The sequence below is a fragment of the Thalassophryne amazonica genome, chromosome 2, assembly GCF_902500255.1.
Source record: "Thalassophryne amazonica chromosome 2, fThaAma1.1, whole genome shotgun sequence".
In the NCBI taxonomy this organism is placed as follows: Eukaryota; Metazoa; Chordata; class Actinopteri; order Batrachoidiformes; family Batrachoididae; genus Thalassophryne; species Thalassophryne amazonica.
The window spans coordinates 142,407,301-142,434,524 of NC_047104.1; the positions used below are offsets into that span (position 1 = coordinate 142,407,301).

At 43.7% G+C, this 27,224-nt stretch overlaps 1 protein-coding gene across 1 annotated transcript in view; it reads left to right on the forward strand.

Annotated features, from left to right (window-relative positions):
- ly75 (lymphocyte antigen 75) overlaps positions 1-27,224 on the forward strand; it is a 90,762-nt gene that overhangs the window by 41,252 nt on the left and 22,286 nt on the right. The window contains 9 exon segments of the mRNA XM_034195254.1: positions 3,464-3,542; positions 3,682-3,753; positions 5,569-5,692; positions 5,980-6,015; positions 17,465-17,634; positions 19,338-19,405; positions 19,519-19,595; positions 24,038-24,154; positions 24,157-24,173. Coding sequence (XP_034051145.1) covers positions 3,464-3,542; positions 3,682-3,753; positions 5,569-5,692; positions 5,980-6,015; positions 17,465-17,634; positions 19,338-19,405; positions 19,519-19,595; positions 24,038-24,154; positions 24,157-24,173 — 760 coding nt within the window.

Genomic DNA, 27,224 nt, shown 5'->3' on the forward strand with positions numbered 1-27,224 from the left:
TAAAATCCACAGTCTGTTGCCTCAAAGTTGTTTAGACTGCATCAGATTGCAAGCTGGTCTACCTTCTTTCTGTATGCAGCCTCATCCCTGTTCTGGATTAGGCCGACAGTGATTATATCACCTGCACGTTTTAAACACTTAACGGAGAGATGAAAATGGATTCAGCCATTTGTGTAGAAGCGTAGTGAGGAGAGCGCACATCCACGAGGAGGACAGATGCTGGATGTGAGTTTCCCTATAGCATCGCTCGCTGCTGTCTGTCAGAAAGTAGGCGATTGAGGGACAGAGACCTGGATTAGTTTGGATGGAAGATGATGGTGTTGCAAGCCAAACTGGAGTGAAGAAACCAGGTCCGTGCATTTGCCCCTGGTTGATTGAGGTGCTGCAGTTTGTATTACAGCCCCATGTTTACTGCGTTAACCACTGACATGTTTGCACGGGCGGCAAAACGAAAGCGTCCCACTAATTCCAGTGGACAGGACACTAGACTAACACAACTTACTTCCCCAGCCAAGCACCATTTACAGCTGAGTGGACTGAGACGATGTAGATGAAGTGTCTTACCCAAGGACACAGACAGGTAGTGTGACTGGAAATTGAACACATACTTTTTTGGGTAACAGTGTAGTTTATTTGTTTAACCCCTTAACGCCCGAATTTATATAGCTGTATATAAAAAAATGTTTTGTGTGTGTTTTTGCCTTTAAGTAGATGGTAAATAATGTTGAGATTATTAATTTCACTTTTGCACAAAAACTAGATAGTAATATTGGTTATTCTGGTAATGACTTTGTTATAATGTTATAATAATAATGATGGTATGTTGCAAATTTGCAACAACGGGCATACAGGTCAATTAATTCCCATCGTGTAAAAGTAACAGTCTGTTGCAGCCAGGTGAAATGTTTCTCTCCCCCCTGTCATCTCCAGCCGCTGGGATCTTTAACACTCAGGCACCTACATGCTGGAATGCGCCCTGAGAAATGCGCCATGTGGCCAACATGCTGCAGCTGACACTTCTTCACAATGCAAGTGACACTATTTATCTTAGTCTCACTAATCTGCCATCCGTTTGAGACAAAGTCCTTCCATCATTACCCAAGGATCCTCTAAAGCCATTTAGTACCAAAGACATCAGGTCATGGCCTAAGGTCACTGGTTGGCAACCAAGTCCCATAAAAATATTGGACCACATTGTGTTTTCTTTGCTTTCATGTGTTGTCCTGTTATATTTTTATGTTGTCATATATACGTTTTGTTTGTATGAGCACAAACCTCCACAAATTTATACCTTGGAAAAAAGTTTCAATGTCAAAGTCCTGTTAGAAGTGGCTTTTCATAATCTAAAATATAAAACAAAGTATAGATCAAAGGGGCTTTTCAATGTTAAAATCAAATATCCACTAAATCCGCAATATGGATCAGCTGCAGATCAAACTCGCCAGTTTGTACCTCATTGTCACAAATGAGTGATTGAGACGCTTTTGATTGAGATATAATACAAAATGTACACCAAAATAGGGTTTTCAATGTTAAATTTAAATGGCCACAAAATCAGTAATCTGTATCAGATCCGGATCAAACTTTGTCAGTCAATAAAGATACCATCCTACATAACGCTTTCAAATATGAAAGAAGTTTTATCTATTTTGACAAAGTTAAGAATTTTTAAAATTTGATCAATGTTAAAAGAGAGGGAGTTTTCCTGACCTATGACCTTGAAAATTGACTCAGTTTGCCTGTCGGAATATGAATCCTCTGTAAAAATTTCATAACAGTATATGAAAATTGTGTGTTACAGGCTGTTCACAGACAGACAAATGGGTGAAAACATGCAGTTGTGCTCACAACTTTACATACCTTGGCAGAACTTTTTTTTTCTAGAGAATATGAATAACACAGCTTTTTTTCACTCATGGTTAGTGGTTGGATGAAGCCATTTATTATCAGACAACTGTTTACTCTTTTTAAATCATAATGACAACAGAAACTACCCATATGACCCTGATCATAAGTTTACATACCCCTGTTCTTATTAAGGAAATTAAATTAAGGAATGGCTCACTGAGAACAGTCTGCAGTTAAATTCCAATAAGACTGAGACTCTGATTGTAGCACCAGATAGTGCTGTACCTGGAATTAAGCAGCATCTCGGTAGCCTAAGCTGCACGGTCAAAAGCAGCCTGCGTAACCTGGGTGTCATTTTGGATGGAGGGATGTCTTTGGAGCAGCACACAAATTACCTGGTTAAGAACTGTTTTTTCCAAATTTGGAACATCTCTAAGCTCCGTAAGATGGTGACTTTAAAAGAGCTTGAGATGATTGTTCATGCGTTCGTCTCATCGCGTTTGGATTATTGTAACAGTCTCTTCACCTGTCTGAATAAGAAGGAGTTGGCCCGCCTGCAGGTTGTGCAAAATTCTGCTGCGCGCTTGCTTACCCGCACCCGCAGGAGGAACCATATTTACTCCTATTCTTAATACTTTGCATTGGCTGCCTGTCTCCTACAGGATTCATTACAAAATCCTGGTATTGACTTTTAGAGATCTGCATGGACAGGCACCGGAGTACATCAGGGACCTGATCCAGCCTTATGCTTCCTCCAGGAGCCTCAGGTCGTCCAATCAGAACCTGTTGATGGTTCCTCGGACCCGTTTTAAAACTTGCGGGGACAGATCTTTTAAAACGGCAGTGCCTAGCCTCTGGAATGAGCTTCCCTGTGCCCTTCGTTCTCTGGATTGTATAGATACTTTTAGAAGGCAACTAAAGATGCATTTCTTTAAGTTAGCTTTTTAGTCTAATATTGTATTTTATTGTTTTCGTATGTTATTTTTAGATTATTTTTGTATGCCATGTGCAGCGCTTTGTGACCCTGGTCTGTGAAAGGTGCTTTATAAATAAAGCTTACTTACTTACTTACTTCTTAATACAGTGTATTGTCCCCTTTAACATCAGTGAGGCTCTCTGATGGTGAAGCTGCCACTGAATATATCTTGGACATTAATTTAGAAGAAATACAAACATTATGGCACTCTGTGGTAAATTTGCATGGAGTAGACAGTTCTCAAAGACTGAGTGGCTGTGCAAGAAGGAGAAGAGTGAGGAAAGCCACCAAGACACCCAGACAACCCAGAAGAAGTTATGGGCTTACATGGCTGTCATTGTAGAAATTGTGCACAGTGCATGTTTTGCATTTTGTATCACCAGTTTTATACAGCTTCGTGATGAAGTGGTATAGAGGAGGGGTTTCTTAAAAAGAAGACCTGAAAGTTTACCTACAAATTGTCAGAAGATACACCTGAGATGCAAACCTGGGTTTGATCTCTTCTGTGAAAGAATATCCTTCTCCGCTCTCCTCCAATATGAAGCTGGAACTGAATCATTATGCGTTTCTTTGTACAATTATGTTCCACTCATCTACGTAATGACTGATGCATTTCTCCTCTTTGTGTCCGTGATGCAGCAATAATCGTTACTTCTGGGTTGGGCTGAACCGGAGAAACCCAGCAGATCGCTCCTGGCAGTGGAGCGATGGCCGGCCTGTGAGTGCTTTGCTAACGCAGTGCCATACACACTGTCATTTATTATATTGTTGCGTTTTATCAAACTTTGCAGGATTTATTGAATTTTATTTATTTTAATTTAAAGAAATAATTTCTGTGTTTAATATCTCCCAAACAGGTGTCTATGAGTATTTTACATCAGGATTTCCATGAGGACGACGCCTATAACCGGGAGTGCACGGCGTTTAAGGTGGGCTGAGAGTCTGGGTTTGGAGCTTTATCTTTTTCCAGCTGTGCTGCGGATATTTTTGTGACTCAACATTCAGTGTAGCTTTATTTTAAATTTCTGTTTAGGGTTTATTTTTGATTTTATGTGTTTGTATGTTGAAGCCTTTTTATTCATGAGAAGAATCACAGCTGCAATGAAACATTATAGTGTAATGATGATCAGAATGGTGGTTCCTGTTTCACATCACAAGGACGCTGGGTGTGAAATTCAGTTTGGTCATCCTGATTTTCATTCTTCACACTTTGACTCGTGTTTTTCGTCTGCCATCACTCAGACTCTGACCTTTATTTTCAGTTCAGGTGTTTGAGACTAATAGAAAGTGGTTCTACTTTAGCGCTTTTACTGTACCAACGTATTTAAAATTACAGTTAAATACAGATAAAAGCTTAGAAAGTGATTAATTGTGAATGACTTTGGCACCATGGTGGATCAGTGGTTAGCATTCTTGACTCACAGCGAGTAGGTCCAGGATTCGATTCCACCCATACCCGGTTCCTTTCTACCTGTATCTGTGTTTGTTCCCTCTGACCACTCTGGTTTCTGTCCACCATCAAGCACACAGCAGGCTGTTTTCCTTAACCAAGGCAGCATCTGGTGCCAGAGTGTGACTGTCCACTACTTGCACAGTCCACATTCACTGCAGACAGCTCTGGTATTTGCCCTTGCCACTCTGGTCAGTTTAAAAAAACAACAACAACAAAATCTGCATTATATTTTAATTTTAGCTTAGACTGTAGCTGCATCAAAATATCTGAGCAGCCAGTTCATTCACGGGTACCACGAACAAGTCGAAGTTGAAGATTCAAGCTTCTCTACTACACAACTGCTGTCGTACTCTAAGAAGCCACTTTCTGCTTTGGACTTTTATGGAGCACTCTGTAAAAATCACACTATGCTCTGTGACATTGATCTGTATTATACCACAGGAACAGAAGATGGCAATACTCTTAAATTTGCATCTTATAAAACCTTAGACAGGAGGTGCAGCTGGCAGCTATACTGGCTGTGAATGAGTCAAATATAAAATAATAAAAAGTGCATGCGCCGCCAAATTAAGTGTGGACTGTCAAAAAATGATGTCTTATCTGTGATTGTATTTTGGTCACAAAAGTTACAAAAAAACAAGAGCAGTTTGGAATAAAACAGATTAAATGCGGCACCACACAGAGAGACAGAAAAAAAATTAATAAAATAAAATCACCTTCCCATCATACTCCTTGTCTGGAGGTAAGAAAAGTGGCTGATTATTAGATTATATTGGCTATTGGTGTCAGATGTTGCATCAGCCATGATATGATGGAGCATGCGGTAATTCATGCTCTCTCTGGCTGTCAGGTTGTCCACCATATGTGCATTAATTGTGCAGTCTGCTGAGGTCCAGTTGAACCACTGTTAAAAATGATAGATTGTTTTCTGTAACTGTATTGCAGTATTTTCAACACATTAACCTCTGTCCCAAGTGAATGTCTCTGAGCGACTTGTCAGTGGTTTATAACATCTTCTTGCCAAATCAACTGGATCCAGTCCAGACCTAGACTCCCAAATTCCTTATTGTGGAAAAATGTTTTTTCTTTCTTTTTTTAAAATCACTGGTAACATATTTCATCCTGAAATAATCATAAGAGTAGTAATAGATTAGCCTCACATGAATGTGTATGAAACTGCCCAGAATGATCTGGATCTGTTTTGCAGAAACATGTAGGTGTCAAATCAAACTATTATGTTCATTTGTGAATTTTCCAGAAATTAATTCAGGCTAGTCTTTGTCCTCCTTAGACAATGAAGAACACTTTACAGCACATCTTGGTGTTTCTGCTGCATGACTTGCAACCAACGCCATTCTTTGCTACCCCGTTCCACTGTGACGCCCAGCTGGAGTGGATCTGCCAAATACCCCGAGGTAAGGCCTTCCACCACAGCTGAAATACCAGACGCATGTGGTCACAAAAGGACTGTTTTTTTTTTGGGGGGGGGGGGGGGGGGGGGGGTTTGTGAAAAGTAACAATTTCTCATGAATATTGTCACAACTGTAGCCAGTTATTAATTTACTTAATCCTTGTTGTTTTAGAAAACAAATGACTTGAACATATTGTGTTTATGTAGGTTTTAAAAGAGAACATTTTTGCTGAAAATGTATCATCTTCACTTTGTTCAGATTTTAACCACTTTTTTCTAATGCGCCAACAGGAAGAACACCAAAGAACCCACCGTGGTACAGTCCTGGTAAGGACCAACTGATTCCAGGACATGCTGAAGTTGGTGTAGGGTGGTGTGGCCAAATTCACTCTTACACGATAAGAATAATTTTCCATATTCAGGTTCAAATAGAAAATAATTGGCAGTCTCACACAATGAGTTGACAATTTCAAGGAAAATGCATAATTTTTATTTATTTTTTTTTGGGGGGGGGGGGCTTGGAAAAAAAGGCTTTTTAAGATGAAATATCTCAATGCGTCAATGACTGCCAAGCTTCATTTTGATTGGTGGCACTCTTTTATTGATAAAAGGAATTTTTATTTATGTAATATATACAGTGGTAGGCATAGCCAACCAAAACGTTAGCTTCGATAACCGCTAATCTGCTAACTGAAAAGTTAACTTTTATACCGCTAAAAACTTTTGCGGAAGTTACAGCTAACCACTAACTTTTAATACTGACTCAGTGCAGTGTCGGCTACTGATAAGCCAGTTTCAAGTTTAAGCACCGCCAAGGCTTCTGAGTAAAATCAAAGGTGATCACAAATGAGCCAAAATGTATGTCTTTATGCACACTGTCCACACCAACACACATTACTGTAACTTGTGTGTTGGTTTTTACAAATAAATGTGTGTTTGTAAATGTCTATCAATTTGTTTAAAAAAAGCATTTGCAAAACTGAAAATTCTGTTTGCAAAGTGTAATTCACAACAAATGGCGCCCAACGTTGGTCGCTATTCACACTCCCACCAAATAGATGGCAGTGTTCTATGCATTTTGATGGTGGGGGTGATTGAAAGAGACTAATTTTTCCCATAATGCCTTTTGGTGAGTGTGTCTTTTAAGGCTCAAACCTTCAGAATTAACGCATTACTTGAAAAGGTATGCGTGATATTTTCACTTTGGTGGTTGGCTCTCACTGCGGTATTGTATCACTTCCTGTTCCGGAGCACAGCGGTGTTTTTCTGTATCTGTTAGCTGTTTAATCTGCACAGTTAGATTGATCTAGTTATCTAGATTACGATTTGTTTCCCAGTGTAATCTTGGTAAATTATGTAATGTTGGTAAATGATATAATAATTGATCAACATATTGATTTATTCTGCCTTACAGAAACCTGGTTACAGCAGGATGAATATGTTAGTTTAAATGAGTCAACACCCCCGAGTCACACTAACTGTCAGAATGCTCGTAGCACGGGCCGGGGCGGAGGATTAGCAGCAATCTTCCACTCCAGCTTATTAATTAATCAAAAACCCAGACAGAGCTTTAATTCATTTGAAAGCGTGACTCTTAGTCTTGTCCATCCAAATTGGAAGTCCCAAAAACCAGTTTTATTTGTTATTATCTATCATCCACCTGGTCGTTACTGTGAGTTTCTCTGTGAATTTTCAGACCTTTTGTCTGACTTAGTGCTTAGCTCAGATAAAATAATTATAGTGGGCGATTTTAACATCCACACAGATGCTGAGAATGACAGCCTCAACACTGCATTTAATCTATTATTAGACTCTATTGGCTTTGCTCAAAAAGTAAATGAGTCCACCCACCACTTTAATCATATCTTAGATCTTGTTCTGACTTATGGTATGGAAATAGAAGACTTAACAGTATTCCCTGAAAACTCCCTTCTGTCTGATCATTTCTTAATAACATTTACATTTACTCTGATGGACTACCCAGCAGTGGGGAATAAGTTTCATTACACTAGAAGTCTTTCAGAAAGCGCTGTAACTAGGTTTAAGGATATGATTCCTTCTTTATGTTCTCTAATGCCATATACCAACACAGTGCAGAGTAGCTACCTAAACTCTGTAAGTGAGATAGAGTATCTCGTCAATAGTTTTACATCCTCATTGAAGACAACTTTGGATGCTGTAGCTCCTCTGAAAAAGAGAGCTTTAAATCAGAAGTGCCTGACTCCGTGGTATAACTCACAAACTCGTAGCTTAAAGCAGATAACCCGTAAGTTGGAGAGGAAATGGCGTCTCACTAATTTAGAAGATCTTCACTTGGAAAAAGAGTCTGTTGCTCTATAAAAAAGCCCTCCGTAAAGCTAGGACATCTTTCTACTCGTCACTAATTGAAGAAAATAAGAACAACCCCAGGTTTCTTTTCAGCACTGTAGCCAGGCTGACAAAGAGTCAGAGCTCTATTGAGCTGAGTATTCCATTAACTTTAACTAGTAATGACTTCATGACTTTCTTTGCTAACAAAATTTTAACTATTAGAGAAAAAATTACTCATAACCATCCCAAAGACGTATCGTTATCTTTGGCTGCTTTCAGTGATGCCGGTATTTGGTTAGACTCTTTCTCTCCGATTGTTCTGTCTGAGTTATTTTCATTAGTTACTTCATCCAAACCATCAACTTGTTTATTAGACCGCATTCCTACCAGGCTGCTCAAGGAAGCCCTACCATTAATTAATGCTTCGATCTTAAATATGATCAATCTATCTTTGTTAGTTGGCTATGTACCACAGGCTTTTAAGGTGGCAGTAATTAAACCATTACTTAAAAAGCCATCACTTGACCCAGCTATCTTAGCTAATTATAGGCCAATCTCCAACCTTCCTTTTCTCTCAAAAATTCTTGAAAGGGTAGTTGTAAAACAGCTAACTGATCATCTGCAGAGGAATGGTCTATTTGAAGAGTTTCAGTCAGGTTTTAGAATTCATCATAGTACAGAAACAGCATTAGTGAAGGTTACAAATGATCTTCTTATGGCCTCGGACAGTGGACTCATCTCTGTGCTTGTTCTGTTAGACCTCATGCTTCCCTTAGGCAGTATTATTAGACGGTATTGCTTAAATTTTCATTGTTACGCAGATGATACCCAGCTTTATCTATCCATGAAGCCAGAGGACACACACCAATTAGCTAAACTGCAGGATTGTCTTACAGACATAAAGACATGGATGACCTCTAATTTCCTGCTTTTAAACTCATATAAAACTGAAGTTATTGTACTTGGCCCCACAAATCTTAGAAACATGGTGTCTAACCAGATCCTTACTCTGGATGGCATTACCCTGACCTCTAGTAATACTGTGAGAAATCTTGGAGTCATTTTTGATCAGGATATGTCATTCAAAGCGCATATTAAACAAATATGTAGGACTGCTTTTTTGCATTTACGCAATATCTCTAAAATCAGAAAGGTCTTGTCTCAGAGTGATGCTGAAAAACTAATTCATGCATTTATTTCCTCTAGGCTGGACTATTGTAATTCATTATTATCAGGTTGTCCTAAAAGTTCCCTAAAAGCCTTCAGTTAATTCAAAATGCTGCAGCTAGAGTACTGACGGGGACTAGAAGGAGAGAGCATATCTCACCCATATTGGCCTCTCTTCATTGGCTTCCTGTTAATTCTAGAATACAATTTAAAATTCTTCTTCTTACTTATAAGGTTTTGAATAATCAGGTCCCATCTTATCTTAGGGACCTCGTAGTACCATATCACCCCAATAGAGCGCTTCGCTCTGACTGCAGGCTTACTTGTAGTTCCTAGGGTTTGTAAGAGTAGAATGGGAGGCAGAGCCTTCAGCTTTCAGGCTCCTCTCCTGTGGAACCAGCTCCCAATTCAGATCAGGGAGACAGACACCCTCTCTACTTTTAAGATTAGGCTTAAAACTTTCCTTTTTGCTAAAGCTTGTAGTTATGGCTGGATCAGGTGACCCTGAACCATCCCTTAGTTATGCTGCTATAGACGTAGACTGCTGGGGGGTTCCCACGATGCACTGTTTCTTTCTCTTTTTGCTCTGTATGCACCACTTTGCATTTAATCATTAGTGATCGATCTCTGCTCCCCTCCACAGCATGTCTTTTTCCTGGTTCTCTCCCTCAGCCCCAACCAGTCCCAGCAGAAGACTGCCCCTCCCTGAGCCTGGTTCTGCTGGAGGTTTCTTCCTGTTAAAAGGGAGTTTTTCCTTCCCACTGTAGCCAAGTGCTTGCTCACAGGGGGTCGTTTTGACCGTTGGGGTTTTACATAATTATTGTATGGCCTTGCCTTACAATATAAAGCGCCTTGGGGCAACTGTTTGTTGTGATTTGGTGCTATATAAAAAAATTGATTGATTGATTGATTGATTGATGTTGATAAACTGTCCGGAATTAGTTTAGTTTATAAATGAAACCATGAGTGAAAAGTGCTTTGCGTTTCATGTCTCCTGCCCACTGTTTGCTGTTGCATGTGGAAAGTAAATGACACTTTTTGTTTTTTTGCAGAGGCAGCCGGCCCGCCCCCTTCTGCTGGGGGAGGACTGAGCTCACAGCGGTCTAACTGTTGCAAAACACGCAACAGACAGGAACTAACCTGAAGGATTTTAGGGTTTACAAATGTTTTTGACCATTGAGCTTTACTCACTATGCCAGCAAAAAAAAAAGTGAGCGGATTGAAAGTTAGCGGAACTAAATTTAGCGGAAGCTAATTGGGCCGCTGATGGTTTTAAAAATTAGCTGAAAGGTTGATCCGCTAACACACATACATATATATATATATATATATATATATATATATATATATATATACCCTCCAGAAGTATTGGAACACTTGGCATTTCATACATTTTTATTGTTAAGTATGAAGCATTCAAACAAGTAGACACGAGCTTCAGTTTAGTCTCGCACTATGTGTTTCCTCCCATGTAGCTGCTCTGAAATCCAGTGCTTTGGATTTGTGGTTATATATTAATGATTGGAAGCAGAAAATGAAATGTTGCATGTTGGGGTTGTTTTCCATCCTAGAGGCTTAATGCTCCTGCAGGCAGCAAAGAGGCCAAAGAAAGTCTCACATAGCTGTGTGCTCACAGTGAAGTTTAATACTGAGTTTTCCTTGTGACCATGGCTGTTAAAATGAATGTACACGGTTGCCGCGGATACTTAATAAGTCTTAAAAGGCATTGAATTTGTTAATCTAAAAGTAAGATGACTTTAATTGGTATTAATATACCTTAAATCCATCTTTAAAATGCTGAGATGTGGGAAGTAGGATATTTGTTCATGTTTTCTTTTGTCATTGCAATTAAACCTGTACAGCCTTTCAAATTTAATAAAACTGACAGAATTTAGTTTCTACCAAAATCCAAGCAGTAGATTTTTTTTTTTTTTGTAACATGTTGCAAAACTATAAGGTCATTTTAATGACGAGAACATATTGTAGCGATCACCAGGCTGGTTGCTGAATCTGAGCACTGTAAAGCCGCAGAGCATCATGGGAGTACGGGATTTGAGGGTTTTTAAAGCACTGTTTTTGTCTTTCATAGTTAGTGTGGTTGGAGTTATTTATTTAGTGTGTTCAATTGCCCAGTTAGGTTAGTCAAGTTTAGTTAAATGTTCTGTTCTCACCATGAGCAAAAAGTGTATTAAGTTTGATGTTTTCCGCTATTTCCATGATGTGAGTTAGAAAAATAAAGCAGCACCTCCTGGTGGCAGAGTGCAGCAAAAGCTCCAAGCGTCTCATTCTTCCACACTGCTCACCACATTGGTGTCAGAAGTGGGATACAGCCTTTGGAAGAATGGAGAGAGAAATTGAAGAGCTTGAACAAGCCATCTACCGGAGCATGGCATTTCTGCAGACACTGGAGGCCGAGAGAGCTACAGTGCCTACTGATGTTCCTGATGGCTCCAGCGCACCACGCTGTCGTCTCCCCCTGTTGACGGGGAGGGGTACTGCTGCCGACGCAAGCAGTGCAGCAAACATCATACTGCCTGCTGAGAGTTCCAGCACGCCACACTCTCATCGCCCCCTGTTGACAGGGAGGGGTACTGCCGCAAACGGAAGCGGTGCAGCAAACGTCATGTTGCCTGCTGAGGGCTCCAGCACTCCATGCTCTCGTCGCCCCCTGTCAACGGGGAGGGGTGCTGCCGTCGACGCATGCAGTGCAGCAAGAGTCAAGCTGCCTGCTGATGGCTCCAGCACGCTGCGTCGCCCTCTGTCAACAAGGAGGGCTACTGCTGACAACGCCGTGATGGCCATGGATCATAGCTCACCAGAGGGTGCTATTGTAGCGGCAGACGAGCCTCTCCCACCAGTGATGATGGTGAGCCTGTCACAGCCGGCGGTGGTGCCAAAATCGTCAGTCAAGCTGCCCAAATACAATGGAACAACGCCGCTGGCACCATACCTTTCTCAAGTCCAGCTAGCAGTGCTGCACAATGGCTGGAGCGATGAGGAGACTGCCACTCATCTGGCCCTAGCATTGGAGGGGAAGGCAGTCCAGGTACTCCTTGATCTCTCCCCGGCAGAGCAGCAAGATCGCCGCAACCTGAAAATAGCTCTGCAGAGGCGGTTTGGGCAGCGACGCTTCACAGATCACAGCCGAGAGCAGCTGGCCAGTCGACACAGGCAGGAAGGGGAAAACCTGGGCACCTTCGCCACTGACATGCAGCTCTATGCCCAACAAGGTTACCCCCACTTCGATGCAGCTGCCCAAGAGGAGCTGGCTCTCCATGCATTCCTACAGGGCTTGCACCTGAGAAGTTGCAGCAGCATGTACGCCTGGGTATGCCTCAGTCTCTCACCGAGGCGCTGCATGAAGCTGAATGGGCTGAGGTGGTGCTCACCACCCGACCTACACAGATTGCAAGGGCACCTGCTCCACGACCCCTCGTCAGAATGGCAGACTGCGATGAGGAAGAGGAGACTGGAGGGGCCCACCAAGTCATGCCACCGCCAGTACAGTCCCGGAGGAGACCTCCATGATCCCCGCGGCGGGCCCACTCATCGGATCGCTGCTACCGGTGTGACGAGCCTGGTCACATTGCACAGAACTGCCCGGCCCCTGCCCCAAAAGTCAAGGTGGTGGGAAACTACCATGGAGTGGCCCAGTGAGGGGACTGCCACTCCAGCCTCCATCCCCCCTCCAAGGCAGATGTACGCTGGTGGGCCGTTGTGGCCACGAAAAGGGACTGTACCTGAACTGCCAACTGGAGGGCCAAACCTGCTAGGCCCTGATAGACACAGGGTCCACCATCTCCTTGGTGAGACCAGGCACCCTCCCTGACACTTCCGACCTGCCTTCAACATCTTGGGCCCCTACCAACACCCAGCTGATGACGGTAACTGGAGAAAAAGTTAGCATGGGGGGAAGGAGGCTGCTGACAGTCAAAGCTGTAGATCAGGAGGTGGTGCACGAGTTCTGGCTCGCCAATATCCAGGACCCGTGTATCATCGGCCTGGACCTGCTGAACCGCTGGGGAGCCCGAGTTGATGTGCTGGAGAAGACTGTCACCCTGGGCAGCGAGACTGTGGAGCTTCAGTCCGAGCAGAGGGTGGAAAACCAGCCAAATAGACACTGTCAGTCAGCCACAGCCAAGCAGGTGCCGAGATCACATGACCCAACACTCGGCACGGACAGCATGACACAGCCAACAGTCGCTGCATCTGCTGAGACAACTGAGGCTATACACCAGCTATGGCAACGCAGCATCGATGGCCTTGACCCCGGGCAGTGCCACCAGCTGAAATGTCTCCTCGATGACTACGGGGATATTTTCGCTGCCAGAGATGAGGACTGCAAGCAGACAGGACTGGTTCAGCACACCATTGACACTGGTAATGCCCAACCCATCCGTCTGTGCCCCCATCGTCTGGCCCTTTCCAAACGACAGGTGGTGGAGGAAAAGATCCGCGAGATGCTCGCTACTGGGGTGATTGAGCCTTCAGAGAGCCCATGGGCAGCCCCAGTTGTACTGGTGAGGAAGAAGAATGGCACCTGGCGATTTTGTGTGGACTACCGTCGCCTCAATGCAGTCACCAAGAAGGACTCCTATCCACTCCTTCGGATTGATGATGCTCTTGACTACATCGCTGGGTTCAGCTGGTTCAGCTCCCTGGATCTCCGCAGCGGCTACTGGCAGGTGGAACTGGCCCCAGAGGCGAGGGCCAAGACTGCCTTCTCCCTGGGACAAGGGCTGTGGCAGTTCCGCGTCATGCCGTTTGGGCACTGCAGTGCACCGGCTACATTTGAGCGACTGATGGAGAGGGTACTGGCCAACGTGCCTCGGAGTCGTTATGTGGTGTACCTCGACGACCTCCTGGTGCATGCCACTGACTTTGACAGAGCTCTGTTGAACCTGGGTGAGGTCCTTGCTGCCATCCGCCAGGCCGGGTTGCGGCTGAACCCAGCAAAGTGTCGCCTACTATCCAGGGAGACGGAGTTCCTGGGCCATGTTGTCAGCGCTCAAGGTGTTGCTACAAACCCAGCAAAGGTGGCTGCGGTCCGAGATTGGCCGACACCTACAAATGTCAGCAAGTTGCGGAGCTTCCTGGGACTGGCTTCGTACTACCTGCGGTTCATTCGAGACTTTGCCACCATATCCAGTCCACTACACCGCCTCACTGACAAGGGCCAGCCCTTCCACTGGGATGACAACTGTGCAGCAGCTTATACCCAACTCGAAACAGCCCTCACTGAAGCTCCAGTCTTGGCATATCCCAATGTTGAGCAGCCGTTCTTTGTGGACATGGATGCCAGCAACGTGGGCATTGGAGCTGTCCTCTCTCAGCAGGGGGAAGGTGGAGAACGTGTGGTTGTCTACTTCAGTCGAGCACTAAGCCGGGCCGAAAAGAACTACTGTGTCACCCGCTGTGAGCTACTGGCGGTAGTCCTGGCACTGCGGCAGTTTCGGCCATATCTGCATGGGAGCCATTTCCTCCTCCGCACTGACCATGCCTCACTCACCTGGCTCCTGACCTTCAAGAACCCCGAAGGCCAGGTGGGTCGCTAGCTGGAAGCCCTCCAGGGTTATGACTTTGAGATCCATCATCGGGCCGGGCGGCTTCATGGTAACGCTGATGCTCTCTCACGCCGTCCATGCGCAGCCATGGAGTGTCGGTACTGCTGCCAGCAGGAGGAACGGAGCCAGCTGGCACAGAAGGTGGCGACCACCTCTCCCATCAGTGACCGGGAGGAATGGCTCACACTGACCACTGAGCAGCTGAAGGAACAGCAGGAGGCCGATGTGACCCTAGCACTGATGAAGGGCTGGTTGGAGGCAGGGCGGCACCCTGAGTGGGCAGAGGTGTCAGCCCTGGCCCCTGAAGCGAAAGCTTATCACCCCCAGTGGGGCACCCTTGAAGTCCATAGTGGAGTGATGTATCACAGGTGGCAGGCACCTGGGAGAGGGAATGGCCTCCTACAGCTGCTGGTCCCCCGGGCCCTACGTCCCCAAGTTCTTCAAGTTGTCCATGGCTCAGTAGGGACAGGACACTATGGGAATGCCAAAACGCTCCACCGCCTTCGGGGCAGGTTTTATTGGCCTGGCTGTCGATGGGAGGTGGAGTTGCACGTACACTGCTGTGATGCCTGCACTGCCCAGAAGGGACCGACCCAGTGCTCTCATGCCCCATTACAACAGTACTTGGTGGGGGCCCCCATGGAGAGGGTAGGAGTTGACATTCTTGGCCCATTTCCAGTCACTGACTCTGGCAACCGCTATATTCTAGTGGCCATGGACTACTTCACAAAGTGGCCGGAGGCATACGCGGTCCCAAATCAGAGTGCCACTACCATGGCAGCAAAACTGGTGGAGGAGATGTTCACCCGTTTTGGGGTTCCTGACGAGCTCCACAGCGACCAGGGCCGGAACTTTGAGTCCCAGGTTTTTGGTGAGGTCTGCCGAAGGTTAGGAGTGAGCAAAACAAGGACAACTCCACTGCACCCGCAAAGTGACGGGTTGGTGGAGCGGTTCAACCGCACCTTAGCCACCCAGCTCGCCATTCTCACCAGCCAACATCAGAAGGACTAGGATTGCCACTTGCCCCTGGTCTTATGGTCCTACCGGTCTGCTGTACATGAAGCGTGCCAATGTACGCCTGCTGCTCTCATGTTTGAGAGAGAGCTCCGGACACCAGTGGATTTGGTGTTTGGTGCCCCACCGGAACCTGAGGTCGCAGGGGGGAAGGAGATGAGCTACTTTCGCAAACTGAGGGAGCGTCTGCACACGGTGCATGACTACACCCGCCAGGCCCAAGCAAACTCCGGAATCCGGCAGAAGAGAGCCTACGACACCATTGCAGAGGACAGGCCTTCGCATCAGGAGACAAGGTGTGGGTGTACTGTCCTGTCCGCAAAAAGGGGATTTCCCCCAAGCTCCGCAGCAACTGGCAGGGGCCGGGTGAGGTGGTGGACCGCTTGTCTGAAGTGGTGTACCGGGTACAGATGCCTGGCAAGGGACGCCTAGTGGTGCTGCACCAGGACAGGCTCTCCCCATACCGTCCCCTTGTGCCAGCCACCATGAATAAGAAGCACTCCATTCCCTGACCAATGTGACCCCTTACCAGTCGCGATTATGCATGAACCTGGCCGGCCCGCTCGCCATCGGAGGCAGCCTGGACACTTGCGGGAATTTGTATTGGGTGATGGGATCGCCGAGGACGACTGACCCCTCAGGTGGGGGCAATGTAGCGATCACCAGGCCGGTCGCTGAATCTGAGCACTGAGCATCATGGGAGTACGGGGTTTGAGGGTTTTTAAAGCACTGTTTTTGTCTTTCATAGTTATTTATTTAGTGTGTTCAATTGCCCAGTTAGGTTAGTCAAGTTTAGTTAAATGTTCTGTTCTCACCATGAGCAAAAAGTGTATTAAGTTTGATGTTTTCCGCTATTTCCATGATGTGAGTTAGAAAAATAAAGCAGCACCTCCTGGTGGCAGAGTGCAGCAAAAGCTCCAAGCGTCTCATTCTTCCACACTGCTCGCCACAATATTTACCTGGGGCGAATTCCATAATGAATATTTTATTTTCCTTTTAATGCCATCTACAGGAAGAAGTGCGTGTGAGCATGCATGAGATTATAAAATTACCTGAAATTACTTTTGACTTCACGTGATCTATGCACATGAGTTGTGCACGCTAAAACAGCCATAAGATGTCTTTTATATCACTTCAGAGGTCTGGTTTCAAAAACAGTTTTGTTTTTTTTTGTTTGTTTTTTTTTTTTTTTTTTTTTTTTCAGATTTAGAAATGTTTATTTCTCACTTATATAAAATATATGAGAAACATATTAGATTTACATTGCATCCAGAAAGTATTCACAGCACTTCGCTTTTTCCACATTTTATGTTACAGCCTTATTCCAAAATGGAGTAAATTATTTTTTTCCCCTCAAAATTCTACTCACAACACCCCATAATGACAACATGAAAAAGGTTTTCATTCTGACTGCTATTAAAAAAGGTCTTAGATCTATCTTACATTAAGATGTATGAACCCTGAAGTGGGAATTACCGTGTGCGTGGAGGAGAAACTTCAAGGATTAAAAAATAAATAAATAAATTTTAATAAAAATACTTGACTTTGTGTCAGTTCCTGCATCATTAATATCAGATTTCTGAAGGGACAAACTATTTTTCAGATGTTCTTGGAAGGGAATGTATTTATTTTAGTTCATTTTCTTTTGGCATTTAAAAATGACTTTGTGCATGTCTATGGTTCTGCCTAATTAAATAGTGTCCGTATGTCTTGTTTTTCAGTTGGGTACCATGAAACGTCTCAGTTTGTGGATGGACAGGAGTTTTGGTTTGTTACGGAGCCTGAGCTGACATATCAGGAGGCAGAGCTCTTCTGCAACATGCATGAAGGCAGACTGGTCAAACCGGCCAGCTTCACCTTCGCCAGGAAGATCTACGAGTACATATCAAAGGTTGGTAAAAGAACGCGGGCTCGAGCTGAACAAGGAGCTTGTACCAGTGCTCTCCAACATCCATCGTGAGTGCGTGAGAGAGAGAGACTGATAAATTAATAATTAAAGAAAAGTACAACTACAAACATCGCTGAGCAAACACAGTACTAACATGATGGTAAAATTGGCCCGCCTTCCATTTGGTACGCCCTCCTCTTTTGCTTTTTTTTTTTGTTTGTTTGTTTTGTTTTTTCCCTGTGTGGAGTTTCCATGACCTCTTCATGTCCAGGTACTCTGGTTAGGTTCCTTCCCCTTGTACTGTAGATCTGTAACTGTACGAGGAATGTCATTCAGAGATGATCAAAATCAGTTGCAAACTGGACGTGGATGATCTTCTGTGGCGACGCCCAGTGAAGGATGGATTTCTCTGCAAAGGCCAGAGTGAGCTTCCAAACGTATCCTACAAAAGACTAATTTTTAGGTTTCTAAGAAACAGTTGGCTTCTTCGCCCATTGTTGTTCTTGTAACCGGGTGATTACTACATGTACAGTCAGAATTGTGAGACTTTGAGGATGTATGACATTAAGTCCAATATATACACGGTGGGCCAATAAAATGTTACCACTTTTTAATCGTATACAAGTTTTTGAAAAGAGAACTTATTCGAAAATTTTATTTACAGACTTGTAACAGAAGCCTCAAATTAACATTTGATACCAAAGGTTTCCCACTTTGTCTCTTGTTTTCCGCACAGTTCAATAATTGACATGTTCAATCCTCCTCTTCTTTGGATTACAGCTGCAACACGCACATTGAGGTTTGTGATGACATTAACACATATCTCAAGAGGGATTCTCTAAATTTCCTGACAGATGTTGAAAATGAAAAAGAAATCTTGTACGAATTTAAAAAGTGGTAACATTTTATTGGCCCACCCTGTATTTAACTGTCGATGGAACATTTAAAAGAATAATTTTGCGGCTTATGTCCCTTTTTTTTAATGAATGAATGAATTTATTTGGCACACAGTTTGACAACAAAAAACTCATAACAAAACAACTTTACAAAGATCCCATGTGGCTGAAACGGTGATGGCAGAAGCAAAGCTTATAATGTCCACCCCTTATACTAAAAATAAGAAATATATACACACATTTACATAAGCATGTAACCATAAACACAATTTTCAGAATACAACCAGACAAGCACTGTCACGCAACACACAATCCCAAAAGCAATAACAAAAACACTAAACCCAGCTCTTCAACTATAACAAGAAATTTTATCATACTTGTACTGCCTCCTAAAGCCCACCAAAGTACCAAGTACTTTAAAGTTGTCAAGACAGTTGTTCAGGTGTTAACCCCTTTAACTACTTTGCAGTAGTTCGGATCTTCAGTTTCTCAAAAAACAAAATTCCTCTCAAGTTATAACTGGTCTAATGTGATCCAGTGCATTTGTACGGTTTGTGTATACATATAGGGTTTTTAATAATTATCATCTAACAAGGTGCAGATGAAATGTCTTGTCCTTGGACAAGACATTGTGTCAGTCCACCCAGCTGTAAATGGCTACCAGCCATGGCTGGAGAAGGAACCTGTGATGGACTGGTGTCCAGTCCGGAGTCAGTTGTAGACACTCGCCCACGTCACACTGTGGAATCCTGGGATAAGCTCCAGGTCTCGTGTCTTCTTGGAGGATCAGCTTGTGTTGTTGTGCAACAGGTGTCGACTTCTAGCAAGCAGAGCTGGTGGACTAATATGAAGGAGCCAGGACGATTATTCCCCATGACGTAAGACAGAACACACACACACACGTAGTTCACATGCTGCAGAAACACAACCAGTTCAATATTTATTTTGTCAAATTTGATGTTGAAGTTAACTGAAATAATTTGTCTTCTAGGTACACCCAGTTACAGTTCTATCATTCAGTTTTTCTAGACAAGTGCACCTCCATCAGTCCAGAAAGCCTTTTCCCAGGTCAGCAAACTCAACACTCAGTTGTCAGCTGTGTTTTTGTGCATTGCTTCTGTTCACTTTATCTAATCGTTTTCTTTTGTGCGTCTGTTCTTTTGTGCGTCTCTGAGAGCTCAGTCACATTCAGTCTGTATACTGAATCCATCCATTTTCTATACCCACTTACTCCAATTAAGGGTCACCGGGGGTGGAGCCTATCCCAGCAGTCATAGGCTGTGAGGTGACGTACGTCATGGACAGGACTCCAGTCTACCACTGAGCCACATATAGACAGACAAACACATTCACACCCACACACACTCCCACAGACAATTTAAAGTTTCCAGTTCACCTAACCTGCATGTCTTTGGATGTGGGAGTGAACCCACGCAGACATGGGGAGAACACGGAAACTCCACACAGAAAGGCCCCAGGTGGGTAAAGAGATGGCACATGGGCAAGACCCTGTGGGACCGGAGTGGGACAAATAAAACCTGAAAACGCCACTATCTCAGAGTTACCAAGCTAACAGCTAGCAGGCTAACCTTGGTTCGAGTGTTTCATTCACCCTTTCTAATGTCACCTCAACTGCTGGGTAGAGCATATTGATATCTACTACATTCTATTGAAAATGTGAGGACATTAAAGGGTTAAAGCATATTTCAGGGGACTGGGTGGTGGTTTTCATCGCAGGTACTTTAGGTGTGGATATTCAAAATTATGACCTATTTATTTCCTTAGTAAATGGATGAAATGGACTTAACATCATTAAGCTACTGATAGATGCTAAAACAAAGCAACAAACCAAATTTAATAACAATAAAATTTCATTTGACTGAAAGACACGACCCTCCACAACAGCTAGCAGCCATGGCTAACGGTGTCTGCAACCAGAACTCTGAACGCTCAGCTCAGTGGCACACACTAGCTGTCACTCAAAGCAACCCCACCCCTAATTATGTATAACGTTATGACTTGAAATATCTTAAACTGAGTTATAAAAATAGACCACCACCCCATACCATTGTCATGGGGGGAGACTAACTATAGATCTTAACACCATTTTTGTACCACGCTGTAAACATGGTTGTCTCCTTTAAAATTGGACATTTTAACATGGGAGAAATGGTATTTTAGCATTTCCGGTTTTGGGTTATACGCCAAAATTGTCATTCCCGAACCAGTTACTAATGTTCCATGTCAGCTGTGGGGCACTGAAAACCAGTGGTGGGTGCAGCTAACCAAAAGGTTAGCTTCGATAGCCATTAATCCGCTAACTGAAAAGTTAACTTTTATAATGCTAAACCGATAAACCCCTAAAACATTTAACGTAAGTTACAGCTAAAAGTTGAACTGATAACTTTTAGTATTGACTCCAGTACACTGGCAGCTACTGATACTTCTGAGTAAAATCAAAGGCAAGCACAAACAACAACGAGCCAGCACTTCTGTCTAAGATCAGCCTTCTCTCAGTAAAAGAGACCTGGTGACCAGAGAGGAAGGAAGGAGAGGGAGAGGGAAAGGGGAAAAAAAGATCATTTATTTTCACAACCATACGGTTGTGCAGACGTATGGGAGGAGTCATGCACAGCAAGGCAGTTTTGACTTATGGTTAAAATTTTAAACAAACTAATTCCAGACAGGTTATTGAAATTAACGTCACTTCTGTCGTTTTTACAAAGTGAAAATATCAGCTATATGTTTTAGTTTTAAATTAATGCACTAATTTTGAAGGTTTTAGCATTTACAAACACACATGCCAAAAGGCATTATGGGAAAATGGAGCTTCCTGTCATCAGTGGTTGGTTGGTTTATAAAAACCAACACACAAGTTACTGTAACGTGTGTGGTTTGTCCAAATAAATCTGTATTTGTAAATATGTCATTTTTTTTTATTTGTAAAAAAAAAAAAAAAAAGGCAATTTGAAAACTGAAAATTCTGTTTAAGTTATTCATCACATTCAGCAAATGTGTAGCAATTGGTATTCACACTGCCACGAACACTGCCATCTACTGGATGGGTAAAGCTAACGCGCCAGTCTTCACATGATAATTCAAACAGTTTGACTTTCATATATTAAAACCATTCACACACTGAGTAAATATAAAGTCTTGATCTGACCTGTTGAACCATTTCAATTTACTTTTAATTTATTTAATTTATATAGTACCAAATCACAACAAAACTGCCTGAAGGCACTTAACACGAGTAAGGTGAAGTGCCGTTTCAGTCGGATTTATCACCACAGCCTGACAATAAGACATTCTTGTTTTGGAAGACGAGGTCTGGGAATACTTTAATTCCTTATTGTGGAACTTACTGAAGAAACAAGTTTTTTTTTTTTTTTTTTTTATAGATGTCCATCAGTGTCAACAACAAGAAAAATAAGTTATTCTAAAAGTTGAAATATATTCTCGCCAGTGTTCAGCTATCTGACGTATCTTCAGCATTCTGCTTGCGATGAAAATAGATCCCATTTGATCCATCAACAAAAAAGCATAGTAATGACCCAAATAAATAGTGTTTTTAAAGAAGTCCCTTGACGTGTGTCTGCTCGGCGTGAAACACAGGACGCAGCACTTTGGAAGTGAACTTAACCGGGTCTTCTTCTTTCTTCTTTGTCTGTCAAGTTTATTGCCGATTTACATATCCACACGGCGCATTACCACCGCTGTTCAAGGTTTCTGTTTACAATAATGCTAACCAGTTACCATTATTTTAAATAAACTGTTCCAGATATATAGTTTCTGGTTTTGTTTTCATTACTAGATACCAAAAGTTTCTGGTTTTCATTCTATGAACCAGTTCAAAGCCTTGTTCAAACTGGAAACAGTTTGCCAAGGGTGGTCCTACCAGGAGCTAATGCTCCAGACAACACAGCTCCCAGGATAACTGGAGTAAACAAACTTTTCCACCACAATAAGGTGATACAGGGATGTGGCAGTACCTCTGTATTGTCAAACTGGGATGGTGGTCCCCATCTTCAAAACAAGGGGACCGGTGTTCCAATTACAGTGGAATCACACTTCTCAGCCTGCGTGGGAAAGTCTATGCCACGGTACTAGAGAGGAGACTTGGAGTGTTTGTATAGGTTATTCCATCCTGGTCTTGGAATGATGGACCACCTCTTACTCTTGCAAGGATATTAGTAGGGTCTTGGGAGTATGACCAACCAGTCTACATGTGTTTTGTGGACTTGGAAATGAGTATGACTGAGCCCCTTGAGGTATCGTTGGGGGTACCAGATTCACTGCAACGTGTCATCTAGTCCTCTTCTGCACCTCTGTGTTATTTCAGAACCATGATGATAAATCATCTTGAACAATGAAGACTCATTAATATCTCCAAATAATGATATATGACCAAATTATGAGCTGTGTCCACATTCACGGCATTACGTCAGACCTGTTCCCGGTGGGTGTTGGACTCCACCACGGCTGCCCCTTGTCACCAATCCTGTTTGTGATGTTCATTATTGGAATTTTAAAACTCAGTTAGGGACTGGAGGGTGTCCACTTTGGTGACCTCAGAGTTGCATCTCTGTTTTTGTGGATGATGTTCTGTTGCCTTCTTCAGAGATTGACTTCCATACAGAGCAGGTTTGAGGCAAATGTGAAGTACCTGGGATGAAAAATCAGTACCTTCAAATCTGAGACCGTGGTGCTCTGTTGAAAAATGGACTGTCCCCTATGGGTCAGGGGAGAGTTATCACCCCAAATGGAGGAGTTTAAATATCTCAGGGTCTTGTTCATGAGTGGGAGTAAGTTGGAGCGTAAGACTGACAGATTGGGGCGGTGTCTGAAGTTTTATGGACGCTGTACCAGACCGTTGTGGTGAAGAAGGAGCTGAGCCAGAAGGTGAGGCTCTCAGTTTGCCAGTCCATTTACGCTCCTGTGCTCATGAACGTTGGGTCATGACTGAAAGAATAAGACTGAGGATAAAAGTGGCAGAAATGAAATTCCTCCGTTGGGTATCTGGACTTGCATTCCTGGACAGGATGAGAAGCTCAACTATCTGGGAGGGACTTGGAGTAGAGCTGCTGCTCTTCACATCGAAAGGATCCAGCCGAGGTGCCTTCGTGCATCTGGTGAGGATGCTCCCTGGTCATCTCCCCTGGGACGTCTTCCAGGCATGTCCAACTTGGATGAGGCCCTCAGGAAGACTGAGAACACGCTGGAGGGATTATATTTCCCAGATGGCTTGGGAACATCTCAGGATCCCCTGGGAAGAGTTATGGGACTTGGCTGAGGACAGGGAAGTCTGGGATGAGCTGGTTGGTGTGCTGCCACCGCCACCCAAATAAACAGCAGAAAATGAATCAACTTTGTAAATTTAACTATGCTGTTTAAACATTTTCAAATTAGATTAACAATATAAAATATCAACTGTCCGAGTTGAATGATGACACGTGTACGTGTGGAGGTGTACTAAGTGTGCATGTTTTCTGCCATGTGTTAACTTCCAGAGTACGAGTACAGCTGTCATCATCGACTGCCTTTTGTATGTGAGCGACTCAACGCCACATTGGTAGAGAAGAACCCTCTGGAGCCTCAGGCTGATGGAGCGTCCTGTGGAAACGGCTCGGGGCCTTCAGGAATAAGGTCAAAGCCTTCAGCACAGTCGTGTTCTGTCTTTTAGGCAGGGGGCATACACTCGTAGCACAACCCCAGAAAAAAAAAACAAATAAACAAGAAAGACCAGTTTGTTCACCAAAAGGAAGCCTTTTTTTCCTTTGTCATAGACTGTGTTAAGCAACCTTGACACTTGCACGAATTTGTTCCCCGCATAGACCTCTGCTAAGATTCAACAGGCTTCTGTTTATATGTCCTTAAATGAACAGCGGTCCAGGTGAGGGCGCTGTTACAACAGTACAAACAACAGTAATAATGATGGGTTCTTAAAATTCTGGATGAACATCTGGTTGAAAACTGAAATTGGCATATATTTGACCAAAACTATCCCTTAACTAGATTTCACTGATATCTGTTCATGCGTCGAAGCAAAAAAGGGGGGAAGTTCTCCACACTTCTGCCAAGCACAGAAATCTGGTGCAACCAGGTCAGGACAGAATTAGAGAAAAGGAGGACCACTGGTGCAACACAGTAGTCGGTGCAAAAAGTTTATTAAAGGTGCAAAAAACAATGAAGTTGAAACATTTAGTCTCAATGCATCTTTTTTTTTTTTTTGCAGCAACTTCTGTGTTGCACCAGTGGTCCTCCTTATCTGTTCATGTGTGTTTGAGATATTCTGGCAACAAAAATGGCACCAGGAACATAAAAGATAATTAAGGAATGCAAGTAATGTGTGATTCATGAATGCAGAGCACTGATTTACTCTCAGCCGTGTGCAAATCTGGCAACAGTTCACTGTGAGACGGGATCTGTTGGGAGTTGGGAGTTACTTTTTTTGCTGGTGATTTTCTGAATAAGGTAAAATCAAATCAAGTAATTAAAAACAGCTCCAGTAGTGTTTTCACATAGTGTCACAAACCTGGAAGTCAGCCATCTTGGCGATACTCCGATGTCCCTTCTGCTTACCTGCATCTATTCTTAGCATTCAGTGCTGTCATGATGAATTATTATCGCGTCATCAGCTGCCACAGTCGGTCAGACAGAGAGACGACCTACATTACTATAGATTGCTGAAGGTAATAACGAATCTTGGTCAAGCTTGTAAGAAAATATAAAAGGTGATTTTGCACAATATGACCGCTTTAATCATTATCTTACTGCATCCAAGAGCATTTCATTTCATTGTTTTTTTGTATGACACACATCACTCCATATACTGGATAAAATACGGATACCAGAGGAGAGGTAAGGCAGGTCCTGACAGTAGCGCACGCCTTCTCTCTCTCTCATTCTCCCTTACCCACCAGGAGCTGTGTGGCAGCTGTCCACAGGCTCATGCATGCATAGCAAAGTGATCAGCTGCTTATGAGCACACACACATACACACGAACATGTCATCCAGCCTCACGCACGTGCAGCGGTTCATTCAGATGAGGGAGCCTCACGCACGACCTGCAGTGTGGTCAGGTGATTGGAGTTCACGCACATGTAGCAGTTCCAGCAGATGAGAGAAGCCCACACCTGTCCTCTCTCTAAGATATTCCATCCATGAGCTGACCACACTGTGGTTCAAGGTGTGGCGTTTGCGATCAAATATTATGTGCCATGATGCGCAGTGGGGTGTTGCACCATATGGGAATTATATTCCACAGTGGACAAGGCATTTGACAGCTGATGTAGGCAGCTCGTAGCACTGGCAGGATGAGAGAGGGGTCACCACAGGCTGCAGCTCCAGCTGGCATCCGCCCTACACTGTGAAATGCACCTGGAGCTGTTCCGAAGGTGAGCTTTTATTTTTATGTATGTTGTGAAGGGCTGGCGAATCAGTTGCCCAATCATTCCTCCTACCGCGGTGCATGGTGTTCATGTCATGGTGCGTGTATTACAGCTGTCACATCCGTTCAGCTGCGTTGAGGTGCGCTGCTGGCCCATGGCGAGTCGATGCGTGTCACAGACCCGCTACAGCACACCTGCAACCCATGTTGCAGCTATAATGGTCATATTGTTTGACATACATTATCTAACCCATGGGAGGGAATGACGATGTATCTGTAATATGTGGTTTATTGTGGGTATAACGGCCCGTTCAGATGTGCGCGCTGTGGCTTTGAGGCGCATTGGCCCACAGTGACACACAATGCTTTCGGTTTGATTACGCAGAGTTCACATTTTGTTCACAAGATGAATGTGTGCCGCAGACATTGCACATAACAATATTTTGTTTGCGCTCCCTGAACTAGATCCAGTGGAGGTGCACATATGGCTCATCCGTGCCACAATCGACAAATACCAGCACGATTTGTCATGCCTGATCATGGCAATTTAAGCCCTGGCCACACTGAATAATAAAGCCATGAATAATGAGCCATGTATGGATTTGTCAGAAATTTCAGTGATTATTCAAATAATGAGAAACATATATGATGTTCTTCTGAAGGACATGCAGGAAACAGATGTTTAAAAAAAGGCTACAAGGGCTTTCTCAGAATCGAACCTGCCCTGTTGCACGTAGCCTGTCCTGTCCTCGTAGCCAACGAGTAATGACAGTGGGCTTCTAACAGCCTCGTACTCACCACTAACATGCCTCAAACATCCTCGTTTGTCCTCATAGAACCTCACACACAAATCGCCTCATGCTGTTTTTTTAAATTTTGAACTTCTTGAAATTAGCGCCATGCTCAGAGATGAGCCTCGTTAGCCAAATAATTTGCCTCTAAGAGCCACTTTTCTGTCACGTTTCTTGATAACTCCACTCCTACCAAGATAAATACTCTACGTGGCTCATTATTCATCGTTCATTATTCGGTGTGACCAGGGCTTTACCTTCATATGCAATCAGATTGTCTCAACTGCTGTCTTGACACCATCAGAACATTTAGAACACAGTCAGACTGCGATCAGACTGCACTGCGACCACGATATGAGCTTTCCCCACCTTGAATGCAGCTCGACAGTGGTGTGCATATGCTCTACATTCGAACTGGCTGTGACTGTGTGTAGCTCAGATTTGCCAGATTATAGTTCGAATATCCATTCATGCGTCATTTAGGCTCATTTCTGCACTACTGTGATGGGGAGGTG